The 27,352-nt window shown below is 46.9% G+C and overlaps 4 protein-coding genes and 1 long non-coding RNA gene across 5 annotated transcripts; 2 read left to right on the top strand and 3 right to left on the bottom strand.

Moving 5' to 3' along the window:
- Positions 1-1,203: 1,203 nt before the first annotated feature.
- LOC116731925 (XK-related protein 8-like) lies at positions 1,204-7,863 on the bottom strand. The gene is made up of 3 exons (XM_032581817.1): positions 7,393-7,863; positions 6,074-6,267; positions 1,204-3,126 (listed from the first exon to the last, which is right to left on the bottom strand). Exons 1-3 carry the CDS (start codon positions 7,671-7,673, stop codon positions 2,357-2,359), a joined length of 1,245 nt encoding a protein of 414 aa, XP_032437708.1. The 5' UTR covers positions 7,674-7,863; the 3' UTR covers positions 1,204-2,356.
- On the top strand, positions 3,006-5,870 carry LOC116731928 (uncharacterized). The gene is made up of 2 exons (XR_004341667.1): positions 3,006-3,220; positions 3,896-5,870. It is a non-coding gene; the product is annotated as an uncharacterized LOC116731928 (long non-coding RNA).
- An 806-nt stretch (positions 7,864-8,669) lies between the features above and the next one.
- Positions 8,670-13,790, bottom strand: xkr8.3 (XK related 8, tandem duplicate 3). Its single transcript, XM_032581816.1, has 3 exons — positions 12,548-13,790; positions 11,713-11,900; positions 8,670-10,533 (listed from the first exon to the last, which is right to left on the bottom strand). The coding sequence occupies exons 1-3, from the start codon at positions 12,874-12,876 to the stop codon at positions 9,758-9,760; spliced, it is 1,293 nt and encodes a 430-aa protein (XP_032437707.1). The 5' UTR covers positions 12,877-13,790; the 3' UTR covers positions 8,670-9,757.
- A 568-nt stretch (positions 13,791-14,358) lies between these two features.
- srsf4 (serine and arginine rich splicing factor 4) lies at positions 14,359-19,329 on the top strand. The gene is made up of 6 exons (XM_032581819.1): positions 14,359-14,555; positions 15,503-15,645; positions 16,972-17,081; positions 17,156-17,364; positions 17,444-17,527; positions 18,562-19,329. The coding sequence occupies exons 1-6, from the start codon at positions 14,449-14,451 to the stop codon at positions 19,034-19,036; spliced, it is 1,128 nt and encodes a 375-aa protein (XP_032437710.1). The 5' UTR covers positions 14,359-14,448; the 3' UTR covers positions 19,037-19,329.
- A 150-nt stretch (positions 19,330-19,479) lies between these two features.
- On the bottom strand, positions 19,480-25,634 carry msto1 (misato mitochondrial distribution and morphology regulator 1). Its single transcript, XM_032581815.1, has 14 exons — positions 25,437-25,634; positions 24,633-24,762; positions 24,490-24,562; positions 24,298-24,373; positions 24,155-24,212; positions 23,916-24,066; positions 23,708-23,822; positions 23,501-23,635; positions 23,275-23,427; positions 22,208-22,339; positions 21,949-22,133; positions 21,214-21,318; positions 21,029-21,141; positions 19,480-20,962 (listed from the first exon to the last, which is right to left on the bottom strand). The coding sequence occupies exons 1-14, from the start codon at positions 25,518-25,520 to the stop codon at positions 20,712-20,714; spliced, it is 1,761 nt and encodes a 586-aa protein (XP_032437706.1). The 5' UTR covers positions 25,521-25,634; the 3' UTR covers positions 19,480-20,711.
- Positions 25,635-27,352: the final 1,718 nt, after the last annotated feature.

Genomic DNA, 27,352 nt, shown 5'->3' with positions numbered 1-27,352 from the left:
ACTCTGTACCTCACTCTCTACCTCACGCTCTACCTCAGGCTCTACCTCACGCTCTACCCCATGCTCTACTCCACGCTCTACCTCAGGCTGTACCTCACGCTCTACCTCAGGCTGTACCTCACGCTCTACCCCACGCTCTACCTCACGCTCTACCCCATGCTCTACTCCACGCTCTACCTCAGGCTCTACCTCACGCTCTACCTCAGGCTGTACCTCACGCTCTACCTCACTCTCTACCTCACTCTCTACCTCAGGCTCTACCTCACTCTCTACCTCACGCTCTACCTCACGCTCTACCTCAGGCTCTACCTCACTCTCTACCTCATGCTGTACCTCACGCTCTACCTCACTCTCTACCTCACTCTCTACCTCACGCTCTACCTCACGCTCTACCTCAGGCTCTACCTCAGGCTCTACCTCACTCTCTACCCCACGCTCTACCTCAGGCTCTACCTCACTCTCTACCTCACGCTGTACCTCACGCTCTACCCCACGCTCTACCCCACTCTCTACCTCGCGCTCTACCTCAGGCTGTACCTCACAGTATTTAAGCTCCTCTTTCTCAGTCACTACTTGCCGGTTCGTCCTTTCCTCCTGGTTCCTATGTCTCTGTTTTTGGGTTTATGTTTCATAAAACGTCTCCTCCCTGCTGGAGTTGGTCCAGACATCATGACAGTGTGACTGGAGGTAGCTCCGCTGCAGCACAAACGTCTTTTCACATCCACTTCACTGACCAGGATGATGAAGGGGGCGGAGCCTAAGTTCATCAATTGGATCCGTTCAGCAGAAACCTGATTCTCTCCGTTGTTCTGGATCAGCTGAGGGTTAGACAGGAAGTTATGGTGCATCCTGCAGTTATGATCTACCTGAAAACATTTTCACACCTGGAACATTTTTACGTCGTTCTGGACGTTCAGCTGGAAGTTGAACTTTGACCCCAGTCCCAGTTCTTCTGCAGCCTCCAACAGGTTTTCCTTTAGGATTGTCCTGATTTAGCTCCACCCATCTCCCCTGTACCACAGCATGATGCTGCCACCACCATGCTTCACCGTGCGGATGGTATTTTCAGATTCAGTTTCCTGCCGGTTTGTGATCGTTGGTGTTGAAAACCTGGACAGGACCTGAAGGTCCGAGGCTTCGGGTTTCATCCCGGTTTCCGCTGCCGAGCAGGAAGCTCAACTGAACAGAAACAAACTCCAGAAATGTTTTCAGTCTGATTTTATTCTATAAAAATATTTGACATAAAAAGCATTTCAGGTAAAAAAGAAACAGAAATGAAACTGAGCAGACTGCCGGTGGGCCGACATCAGAACTCTGAGCTCCATCATTTTATCTGATTTATTTTTAGTTTATTTTACAGTCTGCACGTTTCTAAGCGACAAAAATATGAAGTTTTTCCACGAAAAATCCAAACTGCAGCTGGTTTGTCCTGTAAACACGCTGACTAACAGGATGGATGAAACGCTGGCAGCAGTGATGCTGGAAGAGGAACTTCTGGTTCTTATGTTCATCGGTCCATTTCACTGGAAACCGGGTCGGAGGTTCTAAACCAGAGAACATGTTTCCTGTTCCTGCTGGCCTGACGGGATAAAATCCGCCTGAAATGATGGGAATCAGTTTATTCTCTGCTTCCACCGTGTGGTGAACTTTGACCTGGTTTTGCCCTGAATCTGAATGTTCTGCAGTCAGAGAAACCTGTGCAGGTTTCTGGGGATGCTAACTGCTAACGCTAACGTCAACCAGAGACACGGAGCTCCTGCCTGCTGAACACAAAGAAACTAAACCCATAAATGGAAATAATCCATAAATAAAAACCATCGCAAGTCCGTCGGTGAATCTCTGGTTCTGCCTCCATCATCAGAGATGATCAGGCTCATCTGACGGACGTCCATCTTTAGACACGTTTAGTTTCATAAACTGATCTTTTTTCTGTTCATCTGCAAACTAGAATAAAACTGACAGCAAAATGACATAAAACATTTTATCTTTATAAATGTATCCACAACAGAAAACAAGACTAATAAATTATTCCATTTTTTAGATTTCTAAGCCCGGCTGGGTCGTGGTTCCGACCCGCCTCCCGACACCGAGAGACGAGTCAGAACCGGTCCGGCTGAACGCAGTGAGCCTGGAACGCTGCAGGAACGACCGTGAGAGAACCTAACTTAGCACCAGAACCCTGAGCAGAACCAGAACCTGGTGGACCTGGTGGACTTTCTTCTCCTGGGATTTAAAGGAGCAGGTCGGGTTCTGGTTCTGGTTCTGAGGAGCAGGACGGGTTCAGGACGGTCTCTGAGGCTGATCCTGGAGGAGAAACGGCCTAGTCAAAGTCCAGTTCAACTTGATGCTGCAGGTTTCAGACCTCAGCACCATCAGCGGATGAAGAGTAAAAGTTCTCAGCCAGTTTCTTCATCCTCTTGTTGCGGAGCGGCGGGCGGCTCAGCCCGGTGGGGGTTCTGGACGCCGAACGAAACATGACACGTCCGCCATCATCATCATCATCAGGAGGAGAGTCCACTTCATCGCTCTGCGTCTTCGCGTTCCCTCCCATCAGCTCGACTTTGTTCAACTTTGGATGGAAGCAGGTGTAGTAAACGATCCTCAGAACCAAACCCGAGGCGTAGCCGGCGACCACGGCGCCCCAAACGATGGCCGCCTGCAGACGGGACAGCTCAAAGCCAGGAGGATCCCAGCTCATCTTCCAGAACCACAGTCCACAGAGGACAAAGATGTCCAGCAGGATCCAGGCATGGTACAAGATGGCCCGGTTCCTAGTCTTCCCGTCCACCACGTTGAACCAGTCGAAGTACCAGATGAGACCCACGGTGGCCCGGTACAGCCACTCCCCGCCCACGCTGTCCATGAAGTCTGTGTCGGCCCACCAGGCGAAGTAGCAGAAGAGCAGCCAGGAGCAGACGAAGTGTGTGAAGATGAAGCAGGGAAACACGGAGGCGAAGAGGGCGAGCGCCACGATGCGGGCGGCCAGGAGCAGCAGGTTCCAGGTGAAGAAGACGAGCGAGGACAGAACGGACTGCTTCTCCTTCCCCGGCAGGAAGGAGCGTAAGCAGCGGTGGTAGGTGGTGACGCAGTACGCCACGGCCGACAGCGAGCCCACGGTCTTCAACACTGAGGAGGAAGAGACCACAGAAGGTTCAGAGGTCGTCACACATTGAAGCTGCCTTCACACAAAGCCAACATGAAACCAGCAGCCGTTGCGCAGGTCTGTTACTTCCTTGTTTCCAGGCCTCTGGTTTAGTATTCCCTTTACTACGGTGTTTTATGTGTAGTTCTTATTATCAAAGCTTATATTTAATCCTCAGAATTAAATATTATTTAATTAATTAAATTAATGAAATCTTAATTAATTAATTAAATATTAGTTAATTCTGAGGATTAAATGACCAGCAACAACTAGTCTGTTGGAAGTAAGTTATATGAATTGTGCTTCACCCTTTTTGCCTCTCAGATGTTTTACGCACCGTTTGGTCACATATTATGAATCTTTGATAGTAATTTGAGGAGCTAATCTCTATTCACAGCAGTGCATAATTATGATCTATTTCATGTAGTTCATGGTTTTGGCGAATAAAATCTTGGTCATTTTTATTGTGAGACTATTTTCAGGAGTTGTGGTTAATATTTATCTGTATTAATTTTCATTTTTATGGGGCGTGCTGTGGTGGCGCAGCGGGTTAGCACGCCCCACGTTTGGAGGCCCCAGTCCTCGACGCGGACGTCGCGGGTTCGACTCCCGGTCCCGACGACCTTTGCCGCATGTCTTCCCCCCTCTCCTCACCCTCCTTCCTGTCTGCCTACTGTGGAAAAAATACGAGCCGCTAGCGCCGCAAAAACTCTTCGGAGAAAAAAAAAAGAATTTCATTTTTATATTATTTAGCTCTTTTCTTTGGTCAGAAAAGATCCACAACAAATGAGATCTGAGGCTGCCACACACCGACGCCCCCTGCTGGGCCCCCGGCCCACCAGCAGGTAAGGCAGGTGAAGCGAGTTGCCCAATGACACGTCAGAGGCAGACAGAGAGAGAATCAAACCGTCAACCCAACTGCAGGAGAAACTGCTACCGCCATCGTCCTACAAGTCACAAAGATCTCTGGCTACTCGACTCACTCGGTCACAGGTGAAATCAGATCAAATCAAACTTATTTTTACGCTCATGAAAACATCATGGTGCAACCTCGAAGCCAAGTGGGTGAGAGGAAGCATCTGGACAGTTTCTCTTTCTCAGTAGCTCCTGCATCACAACCTAGCAAGTCTTCCTAGAACAAACTTTCACAGCTAAACTTAGCCTGACATACCTGTCCAGTTGAGGCCCTGCAGTAGAAATGTCTCAGAGACATTCCACTGCCATCCATTAAAGAAGTTTAATGTTCCTGCTGGTTGGATCAGATTACCTACATCTGGTTACACCAGTACAACCAGCACATCTCAGTCTCCCTGATTTACCTGCAGCAGTTCACACCAGGCTAGGATGGACTTTACAAGGCCCAAGTCTGTTACGCCACCAACTGTCCCCACAGCAGTGCTTCACGACTTCAGTGACCCTCCAGAAACTGAGCCAAGTCACATGGAGAAGCTGTGGCAGCTGAATATGCTGCCAAACAGCGGTTGATCACCAGGTCGAGGCAAGACATGGAGGAAGTCTGCATACTAGAACAGGAGACTAATAGTTGATGGTGTGAACAGGTATGTAACTCCATTGCTATGGAAAAGGAACGGCCCTGTACCCCATGCAGCTAAAGAAGCTGTCCTGCTCCAGCTGAATGGGACAGAGAAACGGCCAGTGGAAGATCGTCGCGCAGCGTCTTTGGGACAAGAAGACGTTTCCTGAAGTGTCTGCTCCACGCTTGGACGTCATGGATACTCAATTACTCAATTGTCCCAGACAACCTTACCCAGATGCTACACTGACTGCAACTCAGACTGGACTGACCAATCAGATCAATCCATGTGTTTCATGGTGCATCTGATTGGACTTATGGATCAGTGGTGTATCCGCGCAGTGACGATGGTGATGGAGAAGTACAAGTGGCGTGATTAGCTTCCACATCCAAAGAATCCAAAGAAGCTGTTATTGATAGAACGTCTCCATTTGTGTGGCTGTTTGCTGGGGCAGCTTCAGTGCTGCTCAAAGAACTCATCATCAAGATCCAAGAGGTGGCCTGCTGTTTCCATAACGGTACCCAACTGGCTTCAGGCCCACTCCTGCACATATAAAGTGTTTGTAGGCAAAGGACAGCAGAGATAAAGGAACTGCCAGACATCAGAGCTGCTACGTTGAATCAGCCACTACCAGACGTGTTGCATCCCATTTTACTTCTGTCGTCTCACCCAGTCTCCAAACTCCTGATCTATCAAGACAATCAACTGGACCGCCTGCAGAGTGTGGAGAAAGTCCTGGCCGTTTGGAGGAGAATCTGCCAGGAAGCACCAGAAGCTGTGTGGACTGCAGAAAGGCCGACCTCAAGCCTCCAGGATGGAAACTCACCTCCCTCCTTTTCCGACTGATTTTCTGTTTCCTCGTTTTTTCCCCCATGAAGGTAAAGGCAGCAGGATGCAGAGAAAGCAGGTGGGGCATCCTGCTCTGGAGAACTTCACCACAACGTTCCCCCTGACCTGCTGCTGGGTTCCCTGACGTTCTCTACAGAACCTCGGAGGCCAGAACCAACAGAGCTGCTTCTCTGCAGAGGTCACGGGGTCAGAAGCCATTAATCCAGCCATGCTGGGTTTCAGAGAGTTATTTAGGGCTCTGGAGATGTTTGGCCAACAGAAGGTTCAACAATCTAAATGTCTGTTTCTCTCCAAAAAAGGAGGGAATCGCCATAGCAACCAGTGAATTAAAGGCGTTTTCTCCATCCATGTATCCTTTCTAAACTCTCATTAGAATATATTAAAGTCAAAATAGGCGAGAACTCAACAGGAAGCTTCACATAGACTCTTCAAAATAAAAGTTTTTCACAACTTAGATTAATATAAATATATAAACAGAGTGACTCATTTTCTGGTTGATGACCAGATTTTACTGCTGACGCTGGTAAAGGTTAGAGGAAATGTGAACCTTGGAACGGCTCCAGCGACCCGTCCTGCAGGAGGACGGCGAGCATGAGGACGATCTGAGGCGCGCTTTCCGAGAAAGTCTCGATGATCCGCAGCATGCTCAGGTCCTGGTTCAGGAACTCCACCTTGTCTTCCTCCTGGCTGTCGCAGTCGGAGCAGCAGCTCTTCACAGACGTCTCCATGACGGCTGCATGTCTGAAATGAAACCGGTTCCACCAAGTTAATAATTTCATAATAATCATCCTGCTGGTTGACTCACGCTGCTGCGTTCTGAGGGAATCCGGTCGAGTTCAGTTTCCTCCATGCGGGGGTTCCCACATGACGCAACAGGAGCCGAGACCAAACACCTGACTGGCTGTGTGTGTGTGTGTGTGTGTGTGTGTGTGTGAGACAGGTCATACTATGACTGCATGTTACTCTAACACATGATTAACTTCAGAAACCACAACTCAGAAAACATCTCAACAAGATGAGATGGAGAGGAAAAAACATTTTAAACATTCAGTTAAGCTCAAAATTATTCATACGCCTGACAGTTTAATCATCAGGTTTCCTCTTCAGCCCCGTTAGTGTTGGTAAGATTAGGGCGATGATACGGAGGCCCTCCAGAGATCATCAATGCACATGAGTCCTCAGAAACACCAGAGGAGAAATATAACAAATATTAAATAGTTGTTGACATTAATAAATATTATTTCAGACATCCTGGTCTTATTTCTATCAGACACTAACTTCTTGGTCAAATAAAAATAAGTTGAAATGAAAATCTGATGCAGAGATCAAATATTTTGGGCTTTACTGTAATTTTTATGGAATTAAAACTTTACTGAATAAGACATAAATACAAAACCTTAAGGTTTTTTTATGTTACTGCAACTTATTCATAAATCTATTTGCATTTTTATTCACCTTATATATAATGTTTGAATCGAAATAAATGTGATAAAAATATTTGTATTTCAGGTTCTGCGTGTTTCTTATTTTAAAATATTAGGAAACACATTTAAAGTTTTTGATTTTTAATTCATTTATTTTATTTTTTATTAATTCCATGGGTTTCTTTGAATGAAGATAATAATTTGGAGATAATTGTGAGTAATTATCTTCACTCTGCTCGTTTGGAGCAGAAACTGAAGCTCCCCGTGTCTCCGGTTCTGTTCTCCGGAACCGAACCGCGCCTCCACCTTTACCGGGTTTTCCGGTTCGAGAAAAGTCCTGCTTTGTTACAGAGCAGGACTTGAGCTGCTATTTCCTGTAAAGTGAAAGGTTTTCCAGAAAGCTCCTGCTGAGCCTGAAGCTCTGGAGGAACTTTGGACGCACCTGACGTAGATCCCCAGCTGGACCCAGTGCAGAACCGCCAGTCCAGGCTTCGCGGACTCCTCCACTCTGGTCTTCATCTCAAAATGATCATAACTGTACCAGAGCCAGCTGTAGAGCTGCACCAGCACCGAGGAGCCAATGAGCAGCACCAGCAGCACACCGAGGCTCAGGTACGATCCCTCCCTGTAAAACTCCACAGCAGACAGGACGTCCAGGCAGATGTCGACCAGGAACAGCGGCAGTCCGGCGGTGGTCAGGAGACAGTCCACTTGAGACCTCATGTTACAGGAGTTAGGGTCCCTGAAATACTACATGACTACAACTGACAGCCCGTTAAATACAACCGAAAGGAAGAGCCGAAGTTCAAAAGAAGTCACTAACTCCACCCAGAGGAGGAGTCTTAAAGGGATGCGGAAGCTCCGCTGAAAACAATCAGCCGGCGGGAGTATGGAGCTACATTGGAGCCATAAAGGTTGTTCAGAGTTTGTTAAAAAAAAAAAAATTAAAGTGAAAAAAGGGACGACTTGCCACTTCCAATATGGCGGACTAGCTGACATGTTGCAGTGACCATCAGCAATCAATCAATCAATCAATCAGTTTTATTTATAAAGCATCCTTCATACTAAAGCAGATCAAAGTGCTGTACAGATCAATAAAACCAACCAGTCCCTCCAACCCCACAGGGAAAAAACACAAACTGGGCAGAAATGATCCAAGTCAGAGCTGCTCTTAAAGACGGCAAGGCTTCCTGCAGCCCTCCGGTTCTCTGCCCGGCCCGGTTTGTGGAGAACCGGGCCGTGATACTGGGAACAAGCTTCACCATCAGTGAGCTCTGGGACTGTTTTCACGTTTATTACAGGGAAACAAAATAACATCCACAAAACAAGAGCAGCACAGAAATTTAACACGATTGATGAACAAACATAACACAATTTGGTTTTACTTCCATTTTTTGAAGTACTTCTGAGATTTGCCTGTCAGATTATCAGGAAAATTACAGCATATTTAATTACAGCAACATGCTCAACTAACCGTGGATCCATTTTAAGACATTTCTAGTTTCTAGTTCCTGAATGGGAATATTTTGTCCAACTTGAGAACCCAGAGGACTGAAACATTAAACTTAGAATCTGACACTGAAGAAACAAAACTTCAATCTGTAAAGCGGTTTTGAACTTTTTTCAGTTTCAATGTTTCCTTAATTAAATTTCCTTAAACTTTATGGAGCGTATTTAGTTCCATACCAGGAGAAACAGCAGCAGGAGGAACGCTGGAAAAACTGTAAAACATTTTAATTTAATTCAAGATTTACTGTAAAAAACACAAACCAGATTCACCGAGGTCATGCAGAGAAAACAGAGCGGAGCAAAGGTCGTCTCCATGGAGACGCATGGTCGCCATGGCGATGCATCATTCAGCAGGCTGTGCGGCGCTTCATCAAAACAACCAGAGGTTTTACTCATCAGCTGGTCGTTGGTGTCTCCATAGCAACCAGAGCTGGAGCGTTTCCTGCAGACGGAGAACCAGAACCCACAGCGCTGCTGTTAGTGGTCCGATCCGGTTCGGTCCATCCTGAGATCCTTCCTGAGGTAGCTAATTGGATGTTTCTGGCTGGAACCAGAACCAGAACCAGCTGTGGTTCTGGTTCTGGTCTCACTAAATGTTCCTGAGATGTCCAGATGTTGGAAACTCCTGGATGTTTCCTGGAAACCGATGAGCCGAGCCGGAAGAGCCAATCAGAGCCCAGCCTGAAGTCTGACCCGGTTCTGATTCCGACCCCGGAGCAGAAAGTTCTGGATCAACTCTTAACCACTGGATGAGTCTGATGTCTGCCTGAGGCGCCCTGCAGACAGCGCCCCCTAGTGTCCAGCAGGGGGACGCTCACTGGAGGAAGCTTCAGAAAACCAGGATCCTTCCGATCAATCAGCCGGAATATTGGGATGAAACTGAAGCTTTTTGGGAAGATCAGATTCCTGAGTGATGCTGGTGACTCTGGCATTCCCACAGAGACGTTCCGGTTTTCAACTTATAACACCATCGCCGCGGCAACAGGGCCGGATTGAGAAGGAACCTGGGCTGGAGCCAGTTTGGTGCCCTATTCAAAAATCAACTTCAGAAATACTAAAATAGTAAAATAAGACGTTTTACTCATTAATATGTGAGCTAAGGCAACAGCAGGGTCACATGTGAGAGGGCTCCATGTTTGGAGTATCAGAAACATTAATAAAAATGTGAGCCAATGAGAAACATGCATTCATTATAAAAATATTCTAGTCTTTGGGGCCGTCAAATTGTGTTGCCCTGGGCGACTGCCACTGTAAGGCCTTTGGAAAGGAAGCTGCTGCAGCAGAACAGGAAGCTGTGCTCAGGAATGAGACGCCCCGACCCCGCCCACTCGGCTAATGGCCCCGCCCACTTCACAGGTAGCCCCGCCCAGTCCCCTGGCCCTGGCGTGGCGCCGGTCGGTGTAGAAATGCGCGGCGTGGCAGGCCATTCGGTGGTTGAGCAGCGGGGCGGCCGGCGCTCCGTCCTGGATGGGGAGGGCCCTGGAGGCCACGTCGGAGTCGGGCAGGTCGTGTGGGTCGCGGTCCAGCGGCAGCGTGGGGTGGAAGCGGCAGTAGTAGAGCGTTTTGAGCAGCAACCCCAGCAGGTAGCAAAGCGGCAGGGCGAGCAGCAGCGCCGCGCCGTACGCCGCCGTCTGGACCGGGTCTCTGTAGCTCCACCAGGTGGCGAGGAGGACGGCCACGTCGGCCGTGATGAAGGTGTGGTAGACGAGGCTGCGGCCCAGCGTCCGGCCCTCGGCCACGTTGAACCAGCTGAAGTACCAGATGAGGCCCACGGTGGCGCGGTACAGCCACTCGCCGCCCGCGCTGTCCATGAAGCCGGTGTCCTGCCGCCAGGCCCACAGAACCAGCGCCGGCCACAGCAGCAGGAAGTGGAGGGCGATGAAGCCGGGCAGGACGGAGGAGAAGAGGGCAAGGGCGGCGACCCGCGGGCCAATCAGCAGCAGGTTCCACAGGAAGTAGACCATGGAGGAACCCCAGCGCTGCTCGGCCTTGTCTGGCAGGAAGGAGCGCAGAGAGCGGTGGTAGTCCACCACCATCCAGGCCACGGAGGCCACGGAGGCCGCCACGCTCACAACTACACACACACACACACACACACACCCACACACACACACACACACACAGCACTGTAAATCAGTCAATATGATTTAACTTCGGTTCTGATAACAGTCCAGTAAATGTCTGGCTTCTTAGTGAATCACAACTTTAGTCAGATAAATTAAGTGGATTTAACTTATTATTTTACAGAGTTGTACTGAGTGTTTGATTTAAATCAATGGGAGCCTTTTGAAGTAAAAACACAAAAAATTAACTTGGTTAATTTGAAATAAGGTGGAAGGTTTATGACAGTCGGGACTGACCAGCCAGGTATCCCACAATGCATTGTTCCACCAGCAGCACCAGCTAATTAAAACACTTTAATTTGTCACAAAAATCAGCTTAAAGATGTTTAATCTTTGTAAACTCCATCAGTTCATCAGGAAGGAGTGATCAGCTGCTGTTTGGTTTTACACACATCAAACTATCACTGCTGCCTACTTCCTGTCACAGTTTGAGGAGAGAAACAGATAAAAACTGGAACTGTTTCAATCAGGTCATTTTCTTCTTCTTAATAATAATAATAATCTTTATAATAACCAGGTTTGTCCCATTGGGATCAATAGATGTGGCCAGGACTGGTGCTTAAATATTAATATCAGTCGTTTCAAGTTAAAATGTGTCTTCAGAAAGTTTTGATTATCAACACAAACTTAATGTTTTTATTCTGATATTTATTAAAATCCCTGAATCCGGTTTGAGCTGCATGCTTTTATTTTTGGTGTAGCAGTTAGCTTGGTAGTTAGCTCAGCCATTAGCGTTTCACAGAGCAGAGGGTGTACTTACTTTAGAATGAGTTTTTGGTTAGTAATTCACTTAATTAGTTAATTCATTTCAGTTTGGGTCGTGGGTGTTTCACAGAATAAACAGGTAGGTTTTAGGCAGCTGGTTATGCAGGTGGGTGGTCACATGGTTTTCTACCAGCCTGTAACTTGTTTTGCCTGAACTGTGGAATAAAGCAACAACAAACTGCATTTTTGATTCTGGTATTTTTGGAACTGTGTGCATCAAGTGACCATTTGAGTTGAATTCACCTTTTGCTTTAATCACCTTAAAGTCTGAAGTTTTTTATTTTTGGATTTGAGTTTTGGACAAATAGTCACTACAAAACAGCTGGTTTTGCTTACTGGGAGGTTCTGGGCAAACTGGGACTCACACTGGACGGTCCTGGCCCGGTTGGTGCGGAGCATGACGTAGACCATCAGGACGAGCTGGGGGGCGCTCTCACAGAACGTCTCGATCAGACGGAGCATGCTCAGATCGTGCGTCAGGTAGACGGCGTACTCTGACCCCGCCTCCTTCCTCCACCACACCCTGAAGCCCTGACGGATGGCCGACACGTGTCTGCAGGGGAGAGAGTCCGACCGGTCAGAACCACACCAAACCCCACCCACCCACCTGCTGACGACCGCTCAGATACAACCTGACCGGAGGAGGAGGAGAATATAATAATAATAATTATTATTATTAACATCATCATCATAATAACTTATTGTTATAGTAATAATAAATTACTATTGTTATTATAATAATTTATTATTGTTATAGTAAGAAATTACTATTGTTATTATCATAACTTATTATTGTTATAGTAAGAAATTACTATTGTTATTATAATAATTTATTATTGTTTTAGTAAGAAATTACTATTGTTATTATAATAATTTATTATTGTTTTAGTAAGAAATTACTATTGTTATTATAATAATTTATTATTGTTATAGTAAGAAATTACTATTGTTATTATAATAATTTATTATTGTTTTAGTAATAATATATTACTATTGTTATCATCATAACTTATTATTGTTATAGTAATAAGACAGGCGCTCTCATGTCGCCATCCCCACTGTGAGACATGGTGAGGGCAGTATCATGCTGAGGAGAAGCTTGGAGGTAACGTCAGAACAGACCTGATTAGGAAGCTGCAGAGCTGCAGGTAGTGTCAGGGTGTTACTAAACGGGTTCGGAACCAGAACCAGGACCAGTACCTGCAGAGGAAGCCCAGCTGGAGAACATGCAACAGGCAGAACAGCTTGGCTCGGTCCCCGCAGAACACGCTCCCTGCCCCGGGGGTCTGCTCGCTGAACCCCGGCAGCTCCCGGTCGTACTGGAACCAGAACCAGCTGAACATTTGGACCACGACAGAGGACAGAACCATGAGGCCGACCAGCACCCCGAACCAGAACAAGTCCCCCCGGCAGTAGAACTCCTTGGCCAGCCACAGGTCGGAGCCCCAGTCCAGCAGGAAGGTGCAAACTCCCACCACCGAGAAGGCGAAGTCGATCCAGGAGTACCTGGAGGCGGTTCTGCTCTCCATCTGGACCGGGCGGTTCGTAGAACCGGGGGCAGACCTGTTGCAGCGAGGCTAGCAGCAGCCGGGCTAACATCGGACCGTTACCGGGCGGAGCATCTCTGGCGTCCCTGCGGGGGAACCACCAACTTCCCACAACTTCCTCATTGGCGGGAGAAATCGGAACCTGTAGGGGGAAGAAGTTGGGCGGAACCAGTCCGCTTCAGAAGTTCGACCAGAACTTGGAAGATATTTCTTCGTAATGATCTCAGCCGTTAGTAGCTCCGCCCCGCTCTATCAGTCCGGGACAGCACGGTGATCACTTTAAACCACACCTCTGCACTGTCCCCGAACTTCTACAGATTATGTCAATATTTCACATAATTATTGAAATAAATGAACATTGAGATGATTTTTCTGCTTGATTTGGATTTCAGTATCTTTATATTTCATTAGCTGGAGTTTAAGTCCTTTTTCTATCTGGTTCTTCCCGGTTTTCCACTAAATTTGATCCCAGCTTTAGTTCAGATTTGATCTCAGTTCTGTTCTGGTTTTATCTTGTGTTATAAAGTCTTTATTGCCTTCTCAATCTGATATCATTCTTGTTTAATTTATATTTTTTAATCAGAAGGTTGCGTGTTCAAATCACATCAGGGTCACCAATGTGGAAATCAGCAGAAAAAGATGAAAATATAATTTGACTCTTGTTTTATTCTCAATGTCTTCCAAGCCAAAAAACCAATGAAGTACAGCCTTTGGTGTCTTCTCTTCTCACCTTCTCCCCTTCACAATAAGAGCATACATTCGGGTGTGAAATATATACATTGTATATACGCCACAATCTTTTAATTTTAAAAGGAAATGCTGAGTTTTGTTTTGCCAGATTTGAGCTAGTTTTTACTCTGGTTTCATTCTGACCTTATTTATCTGATTTTACTGGGTTGCACTAGCTACATTTATTCTTGCTGTATACTTTTGAAATTGTTTTTTTTTGTTGTTCCTATTTTATTCTGGTTCCATACATCCATGTATCAGATCAGAAAATGCTCAGTTACTGATAATTGTGCATCCAGCAGCTGGATAAACTCTCCAGCTGCTTCCCAGGCCAGAAGTTATCTGGATCCCCTCAGTTTTCCTGGCTCCTCCTGTTGGATTTATCAAAATTTTACTCTGTTTCAGTCTAAATTTATTCAGGTTTTGTTCTGGTAGTAAAGCTATGACTGTAGCAGCTGAAGATCAACCTGGGAAGGGTCGAAGGTCATCTCCAAACCATCTGAAGTCCATCATCCTGCAGGCCTCAGACAGCTCTGTAAAGGTTAAAGTTCATGAGAGGACAGCTAGAAAAGAACAATGGAGCGGTAGGACATTCAGAGAGCTTTCAATGTTATTTTTCTATTTCTTCGTATTGATTAAGTATTTAATTGAATTTATTGATTGATTACTTGTTTTTGCACCATAACATCTGTTTCCTCAACACTTGTTTAAGCCCCGCCCCTCGTCCTCTAGCAGCCAATCAGATCAGAGGTCCTCCGCGTCGCGCGCCCTCCTGTTGTTCTCTTTCTTTCTGCAGCTCACAGGTTAGCTTACAGGTTCGGAAACATGTCCCGGGTCTACATCGGTCGGTTGAGCTACAGAGCCAGGGAGAAGGACGTGGAGAGGTTCTTCAAGGGTTATGGGAAGATTCTAGAAGTGGACCTGAAAAATGGGTAAGGAACCGAGCGAACGACGGCTCGGGCCTGGTTGGCGTGGACGGGCCTGAGGTGCTAATGCTAGTTAGCATATTTAAGACAAAGAACCTGCGCTGTTTGGGTCACCTGGAAACCATTAAAGTCTCTTTAATGTCACATTTGCTTCATGTTGGTGCTTGGCTGGCGCTTCTGACCGCCCTGCGGGCTGAAGGGGCCGTACACGCTGCTGCGTGGCTCCGGTAGCCGCGGCTAGGCTAATGTTAGACGTGGCAGAGGAGAGGAGGGGGAACCGTTAAACCGAACCGGTCCAGTTAAAAGTATTATTAACACCAGTTCTGTTATATTTGGATAAATGAGAAAACCGGAGCCGGGAACAATTAGCAGAACAACAACAGCCATCTTTATCTACAAAAACTATTTCTTTACATTTAATTTTCCTTTGGGATCAATAAAGTATTTCTGAATATGATTGAAAATACAAATATATTTATGTCTTCATAGAATCAGAGGGAAGTAAAAAGGAAATTAGCTTTAAAATTATGTTTTATAATCCTTATTCAACAGGGAGCACTGAAATGAATAATTTTATAATCACTCATGTGAAATAATATAATTCTACTTTTAAAATATCTAGCTTTGCTCATGAATTTAAGAAAAGAGCAATAAATGGGTACATCCTTTATAACATTGGCAGGTTATTGATAACAGTGCTAAAATAATTTAAATAAATAAATTTTATAAGATAAAATGTCATTAATGTGGTTAGGGCTAGTGTTTAATACGTTTTACAAAAGGTTATTTTAATAACTGTAGTGTCTGGTCTAACAGAAGTGTTATTTGTCACAAACATCCTAACACTTTATTTTTTCTGATTTGTTTGTTTAGGTGCGTATTTCTTTGTTTTTCATTGATGAAATGTTAATTCTTCAGGATGATTCGCTGTAAATGTTCTTGTTCCTGTGCAGCTACGGCTTTGTAGAGTTCGATGACCCTCGTGATGCAGACGATGCCGTGTACGACCTGAACGGCAAAGAGCTGTGTGGGGAGAGGGTCATCGTGGAGCACACCAAGGGGCCGCGGCGGGACGGGGGCTACACCGGGGGCCGCAGTGAGTCTCCTCACCGCCGTTCGCTCTCATCATGATGATCTGATCAGAACGGGACAAAAGCTGAGGCTGGTTCTTGGTGGCTGATGTCTGTTTATTAATATTCTGGTTTGATCTGTTTGGTCCGGAGGGAGCCTCTCAGAGCTGGGGGGGTCATGGCCGAGAGGCATAACCTTTGACCTCTCAACTCCAGATTAAAGCATCTAGCTAGCTTAGAAATGGAGTTGAACCCCAAAGTTCTGCAGCTAAAGATCATTTTAGTCAGTGATTATTCTGATGATTAATCTGATTATAAAGTGACTAGTCACTTAAAATACTAAAATAAAGTCAATCAACAGTCCAGTTTATTTTTTAAATAAGAAAATAAACATTTTATTCCCTAAAATGTACTAAAAGCGTTCCTCTAGAGAAGTAGAAATAATGAAAAAATCCTTCAAACATGTGAGAAGCTGCAGCCTTTCTTTTATCTGTTTAGCCTCCTGACCTCTGACCTGGAGCTGGAACCAGTCTCCATCGTCCAGGTGAGCCTCCTCACCTGGACGATAACAGGAAGTGCCCCCCCCCCCCAGCTGTTTGAGGTTCTGGTGATTTTCTGTCATCAGATCCACCAACTACTGAGCAAAGTCCAGATGGAAGCTTAATAGTAAAATGATGATGATGATGATGTGAATATGGGAATGGCTTGATGACATGAATAATAATGCTAAATGAAATGTTGTGTAATATTTGCTAAATATGATGTTATAAATTTCTTGCTGTTTATTGAGTTTGATTCATTTCAAATGACTGTGAATTTAAAGGTAAAGATTTAACAAAGAACCTCAATGTTTTAATTGAAAGAGTCCTTTGCTGACTGCCTGCCCTATTGCTGGCCATGGTGTCCCCCTTTCCAAGAGGTTGGTTTGACCATTCTGGGCCCCTGGGCAGACCAAAAAAGGGAGCCATTGTGAATGAAGACCGCTTTTCCCATTAGGCCCAGGCCGGGTGGTGAGGATGCCATGGGGTTAGGAGCAGATGTGGGTCGGCTCTCATAGGTGCCTAAAAAACCAACATGTTTTCTACCAGTTGATGTTGTTACATAGGCTAGCTATGTTTTTCTGATTAAAACAGGATCAGAGTTTAGCCTGTTCAGTTAATTTTAACTTGATTTTAGACATTTAGGGACTTTTAGGATTGAATTGTTTAAAGTCTTTTCTCCTTTTTCTTTTCCCCTCTGTTTCTTTTTCCCACCTGCTTATTGATATGTTAGCGTGTAGCTTAGGTTGATTGCTGGCAGTGCGTTCCCTTCTCCTGCTCACTGCGCCCTGTGTGTGCTTGTTGCCTTGAAAGGTGGCTATGGGCGCTGGGGAGGCAGGGACAGGTACGGCCCACCTGTCCGCACCGATTACCGCCTCATAGTGGAGAATCTGTCCAGCCGCTGCAGCTGGCAGGACCTGAAGGTGGGAGCCCCGCCCTCGATCCGTCCCGTAGCGCCGCCCGCACCGTGACATCACCACTTCCTGTCTCCTCCCAGGACTACATGAGGCAGGCGGGCGAGGTGACGTACGCCGACACCCACAAAGGCCGTAAGAACGAGGGCGTGATCGAGTTCCGGCAGTACTCGGACATGAAGCGGGCCCTGGAGAAGCTGGACGGAACCGAGGTCAACGGCAGGAAGATCCGGCTCATCGAGGACCGGCCCGGCGCCCGCCGCCGCCGCTCGTACTCCCGCAGCCGCTCCAGGTGAGGCGCGACGTCCGGCCGGGGTCGGGGGTCACGCACCCGGCTGGAAGGTCGCTGACGCTTCGCTCTGGTTCTACAGGTCCCGGTCCAGGAGCCGCCGGTCCCACAAGAGCCGCAGCCGCAGCGATAGCAGCAGCCGGTCCCGGTCCCGGTCCCGCTCCAGGTGAGAACCCAGTCCAGAACCGGGTCCAGAACCAGGAACAGGAATCTCTCCTGCTGCTCCTCTAAATGTTCTAGTTTGGCTCAGAATGGATTATTGTTCCATTAATGAATAATAAAATTTAAAAAATTAAAATTTGACATCAATAAGAAAAGTTAGTATGAAGCAGAAAAGCTTTGAAACAACGAGATAGTTTTCATTATTGATTATAGAAAGTCTAATGGTTTATTCCCTCATGATGATTCACTAAAGTAATAAAATCTTTTTCTCCATTCATAAAATTATTTACTTGTTAAATATTTTCCGTCTCAGATGAATCATAGCTTTTGAGTTATGCAGTAGATTGATCCCTGTTATTCCTCATGTTAACATAAGTGGGAAACATTAAAATGATTAGTTCATGTTTAATTTTTACCAGCCGTTTAACTGGAGGATTCATTAATATCTAAACACTCATTATTAAAATCATCAGGTAAATACATATCAGATCCCTGCAGCATAAACAGACCAGATGTTTTTAGTAAAAATATGTTTAAAACATGCATCATGTTCTGGAAAAACCTGAAATTATTAAAATGGGAATTTATAAACACCGCCTCCTGGTGGACAAATACGGTACAACAGGCTCTATGTTCCACTAATTCAAATAGATTTATGACCCTAAAAGTTTGTAAAAATGAGTTCCCAACATTTTAATTCACATTTTTTATCACCATATATTATGTGGCAGATTGTAGTTGTAATACGGAATAGTCCTGATTTTTAAAATAATTTCATATTGTATTGTTTGTGCATAACTTTTAGAAATCTTTAGTCTACATTTAAATTTTAGGTTAGAAAATGTTTCATAGTTTGAAACTTTTTACTCAGATTTGATGTTTTTGTCTGATTTAAGGTCTAGAGGTGAAGAAATAACTAAATTCAAACATTTCTAGAAACACCAAGCGTATCGATGCAAACAGTTTTTAATAGCAAATGTAAATATTTCTGGTGACGGGTTGAGCTGATTTACCCTGAACGCCTTGGTGTCTCTGCAGAGCCGCTTCCCGCAGCCGCAGCCGCAGCAAGAAGAACAAGAGCAAGAGCAAGAAGGACGAGGAAGAGCGCAACGGCGCCGCCAAGGACGACGAGCGCAGCCGCAGCCGCAGCCCCAGGAGCAAAAAGAGCAAGAAGGACGGCAAGTCTGCCAAGAAGGACGAGTCCCGGTCCCGCTCCAGGTCCGCCTCCCGCTCCAGGTCCCGATCCCGGTCCCGCTCCAGGTCCCGCTCCAGGTCCGGCTCCAAGGACAGGCCCAGGAAGTCCGGCTCCCAGGACGGCGAGCCGCCCAAAAGCGACGCGGAGGCGGCGGACACCGAGCGGCCGTCCCGCTCCCCAGAGGAGCCCAGAGCCGGGTCCAAGTCCAAGTCCCGGTCCGCATCTCCGGCCAAAGCCGGCTCCAGGTCCCGCTCCGCCTCCCGCTCAGAGTCCCGCTCCAAGTCCCGGTCCCACTCCCGTTCCCGCTCCCGCTCCTAGTCCCGGACTCCTGGTGACCTCCGACCCCCAGCTCATACTTACATTCCCTCTGACCCCCGACCCCGCCGCGTCCGGTTTTTGATAAGTAGAGCAGCAGGCACTCGGACCGACCCGTCAGCTCCACCTCGTTTCCCTCTGATTCGCGTATTTTCCACTAGATGTTTGTAAAATTCCAGGATGGATCCGAGTTCTTTGATGCTCCGCGTCTCTTTGTGTTTTTTTAATCCAGTAGAAGCAAATCGCCGGGAATCAGATTCCCAAACCTTTGTTTCACATTAAACCGTCTGTTCTGAGCCGCTGCCCTCTGACTGCTTTCTTCAAGTGACAGGAAGTCTCCCTTTCAGAGTAAAAGTCTGTAAACAATCTGTCTCCCTCCTTAGCATTAAACCAAACATTTATTGTGAAATGAAAACAGGAAACTTGCTCAGTTTAGTCAGAATAACCAGAATATTTCACACAGTAAATGATTTTATTTGATATTAATGTTCTGATGGCTGAAAAAGTTCAGGTTATTTTTCTTTCAGGTGAAATTTAAGAGAAACATAAGAAGTTTCCACTACAGTGATGGTTTATGATTTGCAGCAGCAGTAACGTCCGTAATCTGAACATGTTGATAATCTGAAGAACGATGCCGAATCATTCTTCAGATTAGACATAAAGTTTAATCCAACGCTGCTGAGTTTTATCAGCTTCACATCCCCAGTAATCCTGGGAATTTCTCTGTTTTTCCAGGTTTATTCCTTAATGTTTTGGTTCTGTTGCTTTTAAAAGTTTCAACTTGCTGATAAAGCAGAAAAACAACCAAAAGCTTCCCATCATCCTCTCTGCTCCCCTGACCTGAATAACAGCTGAGCTCACACTAGTGAGGTCCAGGGGGGCGGAGACAGGTGACCTGAAGTCACAGGTGACCTGAAGTCACCTTACTGTAACTAAGAACAATCCGTCTCTACTTTGTACTTTTTATAAAACCTGAACTTTTGACCATTTTATCCAGTTACATTTTAAATCGCACCCAGTAAAATAAACACCAGAAAAGTGACTTACAGCGCCCCCTCTGGTGCGGCAGGTTATCCTGAGGCTGTTACCATGGTAACCTTTATGAATCAAAAGCCAGTTTCCCTAAACTCAGGATCATATTGGCCTGCTGCCTGGTTTAGCTAACCTGGAACTGAGCAGGAAGGTAATCCAGGTGTTTGTGGGCGTGTTCAGGTAAAACAGCTGAGGACCAATCAGAATGAAGCAGGAAACCGACCAATCAGATCAATCTAGAGTGGATCCTGGAAAACTGATCCAGATTTATTCATTTTATTCAATAACTAAACTTTTATTCTCTGCTGCAACCTGCTGATCCATCCAGCCTCTGATTGGACGGTTTGAAACATCTCTGTCCAATCAGAGTGAAGGCGAGATCAACGACCTTTCTCTGCTTTTAATCTGTAAATTTAATCTTCATCCAGTTCTTCCCTGAACTTCATGCTGAATCTTTCCAGCACATTATTTCACTCAAACTTGAGTTTAAAGTTTTCAAGTTTGGTTTATCGTCTGTGGACCAGCAGACGGTCCGGTCCGGTTCGGTCCGTCTCTGGTTCTGTAGGACATGCAGGAAGCCGACCCATCTGGACCGGTTCTGATCCAAGCTGCGACCTCCATTGACGACCTTCACCAAGCGCGCTCCTCAGTCGTCGTCGTCCTCAGAGGACGAGCGCGTGGTGCCGCCGCTGTCGTCATGGTAACAGCGGCCCAGCAGGCGCAGCTCCTCCAGCGCCTCCTGATAGTCGGCCATCTCGGGCCCCTGAGACAGGAAGCTGGGGGCCCGGCGGCGCACGTCGAAGGTGGCGGCAGCGCGCTGCAGCTCAGACAGAAACGGGCGCAGGGCGGTCCCGGACTGCAGCGACGTCAGGATGGGGACGGACGAGACCGGCGGCGCTGCAGAGGACAGACGGTTCAGACACAGAGACGGCGTCCACACCGACGAAGGACCGGGACACTCACCGCCTGCAGGGGGCGCCCTGCCACACATGAAGCCCTGGGCGTCCAGCGCCGGGCTGAAGATCTGAGGGAAGGGCGGAGTCAGTTTACTGGGGGCGGAGACCAGCTGCAGCGCCCTGCGGAGGAACACCGATGAAGACTACGGCTAGTTACAACAGAACACCAGCAGGGGGCAGCAGGAGACTCACAGAGGAGCTGAGGGGTAGAAGGAGGAGACGTAGGCGGCCAGGACGTCCTCCCCGCTGAGGAGGCCGTGCAGAGGAGTCGATGGTTCGATTCCCGGAGAGAGGCAGCTGAAGGAGAAACGACAGCTGAGTCAGAGGCCAGAGTTAATCTGAGTTAATCTGGGTTAATTAGTATTAACAATACAACTGATCAACAGCTGGAAGGTTTTCTGTATGAAGCTGACAGAAAAACTGAAATAAAAAATCTGAGATTCTGAAGCTAAAAGTAAAACCGTGACGGTGGCAGAGGAAGACATGCGGATGAGTAGCTCAGGTTGGACGTCAGGTGACCATCATGTGACACCATCAGACAAAGGGCGTGATGTTTTCTACTAATTGTCAACAGGTAGATTACAATGTAAAAGGTTTCATTAAAAAAATATTGAGCTTTACGTTGAAAACCTTCACATGAAGCTGCGTTACCAGCAGAGCCGCTGTTTACGTTGGCTAATCAGCACCGCTAATGTTCACACGATCACTAATCAATAATCACAAATGTAAACATAAAACTGACTTCTGATCACTGTAAAAAATGGTTTTGGTGTTGAATCCTTGAACATAGCCTCTGTGTGGAGCTGTTGTCGGTTGCCATGCCAACAGGTGTTTGGGGCGTGTCCGGTGCAGAGAGCCAGAAAATACTAGTTTTCTGCGTCGTTATTTATGTTTACAAATGACATTTCTCTGAGGATGACCTCTGACCTGATGAGCTTCTGGCCCTCGTAGCCTCTGAGCGTGCTCCACTGTCCGTAGCATCGACCCCCAGCCGCCTCGGGGCAAGCAGACAGAGGTTTCCATGGCAATGCGTCAGCACAGGCGCTCAGGGCGTCGGGCAGGGAGCCGCCGGGCATCATGGGAAACGGGACAGCGCCGTAAGCGGCCACGACCTGGGAGGAGCAGCACCCGGTCACCGACACACCGGAGGCTTCATCAGCCTGTAGGAGGATGAGGAGGAGCCTACCTTCCTCCCTGACACGGCCAGCGAGTCCGCCACCTGCCACATGGGGGCGCCGTTGTTCCTGAGCCGGTAGGGCACGGTGAGGGCGTCCAGGGCCAGAGCCAAGATGGCGCTGGAGTGGTACCAGAGGGCGGCCTGCAGCAGGACACAAGGTTTGTTTATGTGGACTTAATGCAGCTTTTTCACTTCTAACATGGGAAAATATCCAATCTGTCAGAGGAACTATCAGAAATCAATAATAATGAATTATTGATTTAAAGCAAGTGCCTATGTCTGGCTCAAAAGCTGCCTTTAAGTTTGTTTTTTATTATTTTAAGTGTCAAGATATTTACAGCAGGCAGTACACCAAAAATACTTGGTACAATTTTGTGTTTTCGCATATATCTATAAAACACCAAATGATGCAATCCTTCATGTGGAGCATGCATGTGGCGACAGTGTAGAGGAAAAACTCTTTCCGTTCTGTTTTCCATCCGACTCGTTTCTGACGGAACCAGACATCAGCTGCTGTGGCTCTGAGTCAAATCAACCTGTTCCCCTCCTGGCCTGTGGGGGCGCTGCACCAAGAACCACTGAAGGAAACGACACAAAAACCTCTGAAGACACTGAGAGCAACTTCCTGTTTCACCAGATGGAAACAAGATGGAGAGGTCAGATTTTAGTGTTGGAGGATTTCTCTTTAGTCTTTGGCTAAAGACCAGGAGCCATTTCTGCTGCTAGCGCTAGGCTAGCACATTAGCTTTGGTTGTATTTACCCAGAATGCCCTGGGCTGTAGTCCACTTCCTGCTTTTGAAGCGGTCTCCGGTCCGCTTGACGTTCAGATATGAAACTGAACCAGAGTTCACTTTGGAGGACCAGAGGTCAGAGGTCAATTAGCATTCACACCTCACCAACCAAACTAGACTTTGACTAGGCAAACAGACTGGAGTCGGGTTAAAGCGGTTAAATCTGAGTCAGATGGAAAGAACCGGATCAGTTCTCACTGGATCACCTGGAACTGAAGCAGATAAATGAAGGGGGCCGAGGGCGGAGCCCTGAGGGCCGCCAGCGCAGGGCCCAGGTCACTCACATCGTAGGACAGCAGGGGGAAGAGCGGCGGGGGCGGCGGCCGCCTGCCCAGCCCCCCCCGCAGCGTCAGCGGGCAGAACAGCGAGCTGTGGGCGGCCATGTTGACGGTGCCCAGCGCGGTGTTCAGCAGGTGGTACCGGTCCCTGGCTGGAGTCTGGGTCAGAGCAGAACCCGGTTAACACCCAGAGCTCCTGATTGGCTCAGATCGACCAATCAGAGCCACTCACCGAGTCCCGGTGGACAACCGGAGCCACGCCCCACGTCAGGATGCCCCGCCCACCGTAGGAGTCCTGCAGCAGCTCCGTAACCTTTGACCCCAGGCCTGCGAACCCGTCCTCCAGGTCACACAGAACCTGGAAACCCTGAGAGACACGAGGCCAGTGAGGAAGATGAGGAGGAGAAGGAAGAGGATAAAGAAAAGGAAGAGGAGGAACCTGCAGGTAATCGCATTCCTCCACGAAGAAGTGCAGCCTGTCCTCCAGCTCGTCCAGCAGCGCCCCCTGCAGGACAGACTCTCCCTGGCCGAAGGTCTCTAGGCGATGAGCCTCTCTGGAAAAACAAGCATCTGGTTCATTTCCATCAGCAGACAGACGGCACATCTAACCATCAATAACTACGAAATCCAGTGGTGACCCAGTTTACCCGTCATGGTTGAACTGGTGGATTACGGCAACGGAGCGGGGGTGCAGGTGAAGCCGCAGGAAGTCGGACCAGACCGTCACGCTGCCCTCCAGACGGTAGTTCTTCTGGACCCGGGTCAGTTGGCTATTGAACGAGTCCATGGCCAGCGGACCTGGAGGGGGTGGAGCATCAGAGAGGCGGAGCATCAGAGGGGCGGAGCATCAGAGGGGCGGAGCCAGAGAGGGTTTGTCTGATCTTACCGGAGCGTTGCAGCTGCGACGCCGAGCAGAACTCTGCCTCAGCCAGGATCTGTCCCTTCTGGAGACAAACACCGGATCAGAACCAGAATCAGACCCGGGTCTGGTACTGGTTCTGATCCAGGTTCTGGTTCTCCAGCACTTACATCCAGCTTCTCCAGATCCTCCAGGAAGCAGTTCTTCTCCGGCTGGCTGTGCTTGTGCACGGTGACGCTCCCCGCCCTGACAACGACATGGCAAGCATCAACACTGGAGCCCCCGGGTGGCGCTGTGGCCCCCGGGTGGCGCTGTGGCCCCCGGGTGGCGCTGTGGCCCCCGGGTGGCGCTGTGGTTTTTACCAGGTGGCAGCTGCCGCTGCGGCTCCTCCGGGGTCATACAGACTTCCTTCCTGCCGCAACGTCCGGAGACTTCCTGTGGAGGCAGACAGATGGGTCGGGCTGGGCTCCAGGTTCTGGCTGAGCAAAACCGGAGCGCGGCGTACCTTTAAGATCCATGGCGATGAGTCGGGGCGTGTAGGTGACGCTGCCGCCTGGAGTTTGTCCTTCCCGGAACACGGAGTCGCTCTGGACCTCCGGCGGCGCCGACCCGGGGTGGTAGCACAGAGACGCATCCTGTCAACGAGACGCAGCAACACGCAGGAACATCATAAAGAATTATAACGTCTGTAAAAAGTATTCAGACCTTGGATGGTTTTAAAATCAGTCATGAGCAACAAAAAGCCCTTTAACATCAAAATGAAAACTAATTTCAGATAAATATTGATAAATTAAAAAATGTAGCAGAAACTAAGTGACGGTTTCCAGCCGGTTTAGGGTTGGCGCCTCTGGCTGCCGTCCAGCAGGGAGTTTTCCTCCATTCTTCCTGATAAACTGATCCAGCTCTGTCAGGCTGGTGGGATCAGCTGTGAACAGGCCTGGGCTTTGACTAGGCCACAGTCCTTCCGTGTCTTGATGATTTATTTATCTGAACTCCAGATGGTCCAGACCAGCAGCAGGAGGAAAATGACCAACATCCAAGACACAGCAGCTGTGATGAAAAGCATGGTGGTGGCAGTGTTATGGTCTGGGCCTGAGCGGCTGATGGACATGAGGCTCCATCACCACAGGAAGTCCTCCCACGCAGGGCTCGTGTTTTAACCACGAAAATAAACTTATACCAACACAACTAAAGTTTTCAGAAGGGTCCATCAACAATAATTTCTTCTTCTTCTGAGCAGCTCAGTGGAACCATGGAGCTCCACGCTAAAGGAGCGGCTAGTCCCGTTAGCCGCTCCTTGTTTCCTCACCTGTAAATTCCACCAGTGGGTTCCCACGAAGTTGGAATAATGTCCGAGTTGCAGCGTGATGAGTTCCCTGCTGACTCCGGTCATCGTGACGGGATCAACACGCAGGACAGAACCACGGAGACCGCAGAACTCCACGCATGATGAGCACGCTGCTAAAGTAACAACACCGAACACAGCGGCCGCTTCCTATTGGCTGGAAGGAGGAGCAAGGTGAAAGGTGATTGGAGGAGCCGGAGCCTCGTAGTTTGGTTTCACTTCACCGACGATTCACATGAAACTAAAATGATTATTCACACAACAGAAACAATAACAATGATAAAAAAGCAACAACAAATAAATAAATAAATATAAAAAATAAAGCAAAATATATTAATAAATAGTTGTAACAAAAGAGCTATAAATAGAACTATATTAAATAATAATGTGTTGATTATTTTAAATTAAAAAAAACTGCATTAAAACACATCAAGGAAATTACATCAAAGTACCAAAAAATATTTAATTACCAAAATAAACCAATGAAACAACAACTTAAAAAAATTATTTAAGTAATAAAAATTAAATAAGTAAACAAACATCAAAATATAAACTGAACATAATAAACAACTAACAAATTAATTGTATATTTAAAGAATGAAACAATGAGCTAAAAAGAAGTTGAAAATTAAAGAACCAAGTTCAAATTTAATTTTGAAATAAGATCAGTTGAAATATGAAAGCCTTAAGTGAAAAGGAATTGGAATAAATCACACTGTTAATAAAGAGACAAAAATCTTTACAGAAAGCCCAGAATGTTAGAAAACAGAGGAGATCTAAAGTTATTCCAGATTCAGATGTTGTGAAAAATAAAAGAATAACATAATTTTGCAGTTTATGCAGGGCAAGTACTGGTAGTTTTAATGGTCTTAGATGAAACCATCAGAACTGTAATTGTAATTTAATAATTGATTCATGTAACAAACGGTCTCTTCCAACCTCAGGCTGGGTCACACACTGCTGTGGGACGGCATCACGTTCCTCTACAGGCGTTTGTCTTCAGTCAGCCGATCACCTGAATGATCGTGACGACTCTCCCAGCCTGACCTGGAGTTGGCCTCTGCTGACCCCTGCTGGCTGGGAGTGAGCCTGAGTTCCCTGCAGCTCCTCCAGGGGTCGCTGGTTGCTTCCATTAATGATGATCCCTGTTTCTCCAGGTATGGAGCCGTTGCCCACCAACTGCTTCCGCCTGCTTGGCTTTTTGCAGCGAGGATTTGGCAATTTTTCACGGGTAAGCGCAACCCACACAGTCAACCTTTCTTCTCAAGTGGTCGCCATTAGAGCTAAATAAACAGCCACTTTTATCAGGTTTATTATGACTGCATATCCGTAGTTACACATCTTCTGGTTGTTTTGTTTAGCTAGATATTTTTAAATCTGTTCCTAACTTCTCTAAAGTACATTTTGTTGTATGAAACGAGCTTTACAGTTAATATTTAGCTGAATTATATTTTCATTATTTGTGATGGCAATAAACAAAAGTAATTTCTTTTATGTTGAAGCCCATAACGGGGTTTACCTGATTAAATAAAGGAATATATATATAACATTTATTTCTTTCTTGGTAAAGTATCTGCCAATGGTGCAAAAATGACCTTTAAACTCAATTCTGGCGATGACCCAAAAATAATAAAGTAATCATACACTCATACCGTAAGAAAGTACTTTTAGACGCACCAGCTAATTAGAAAGAAATGATACGTTTTTATCAACCTTTGGTCTGCACTGTTGTCTCCCTCTGTTGATAAATGATAAAACAGAATCACTATGATATCCATGAATATTTATCTTTTCATTTTTACTTACATTTCTCTTGCCATTTAACATTACAAGCAGCAAGTCAATATTAGGAAATTCTTGTATTTGTTGAATAAAAACAT

This window comes from Xiphophorus hellerii, chromosome 13, assembly GCF_003331165.1.
Source record: "Xiphophorus hellerii strain 12219 chromosome 13, Xiphophorus_hellerii-4.1, whole genome shotgun sequence".
NCBI lineage: Eukaryota > Metazoa > Chordata > Actinopteri > Cyprinodontiformes > Poeciliidae > Xiphophorus > Xiphophorus hellerii.
The sequence above is the reverse complement of the archived record's forward strand: the minus strand, read 5'-3'. Positions and strand labels throughout refer to the sequence as shown.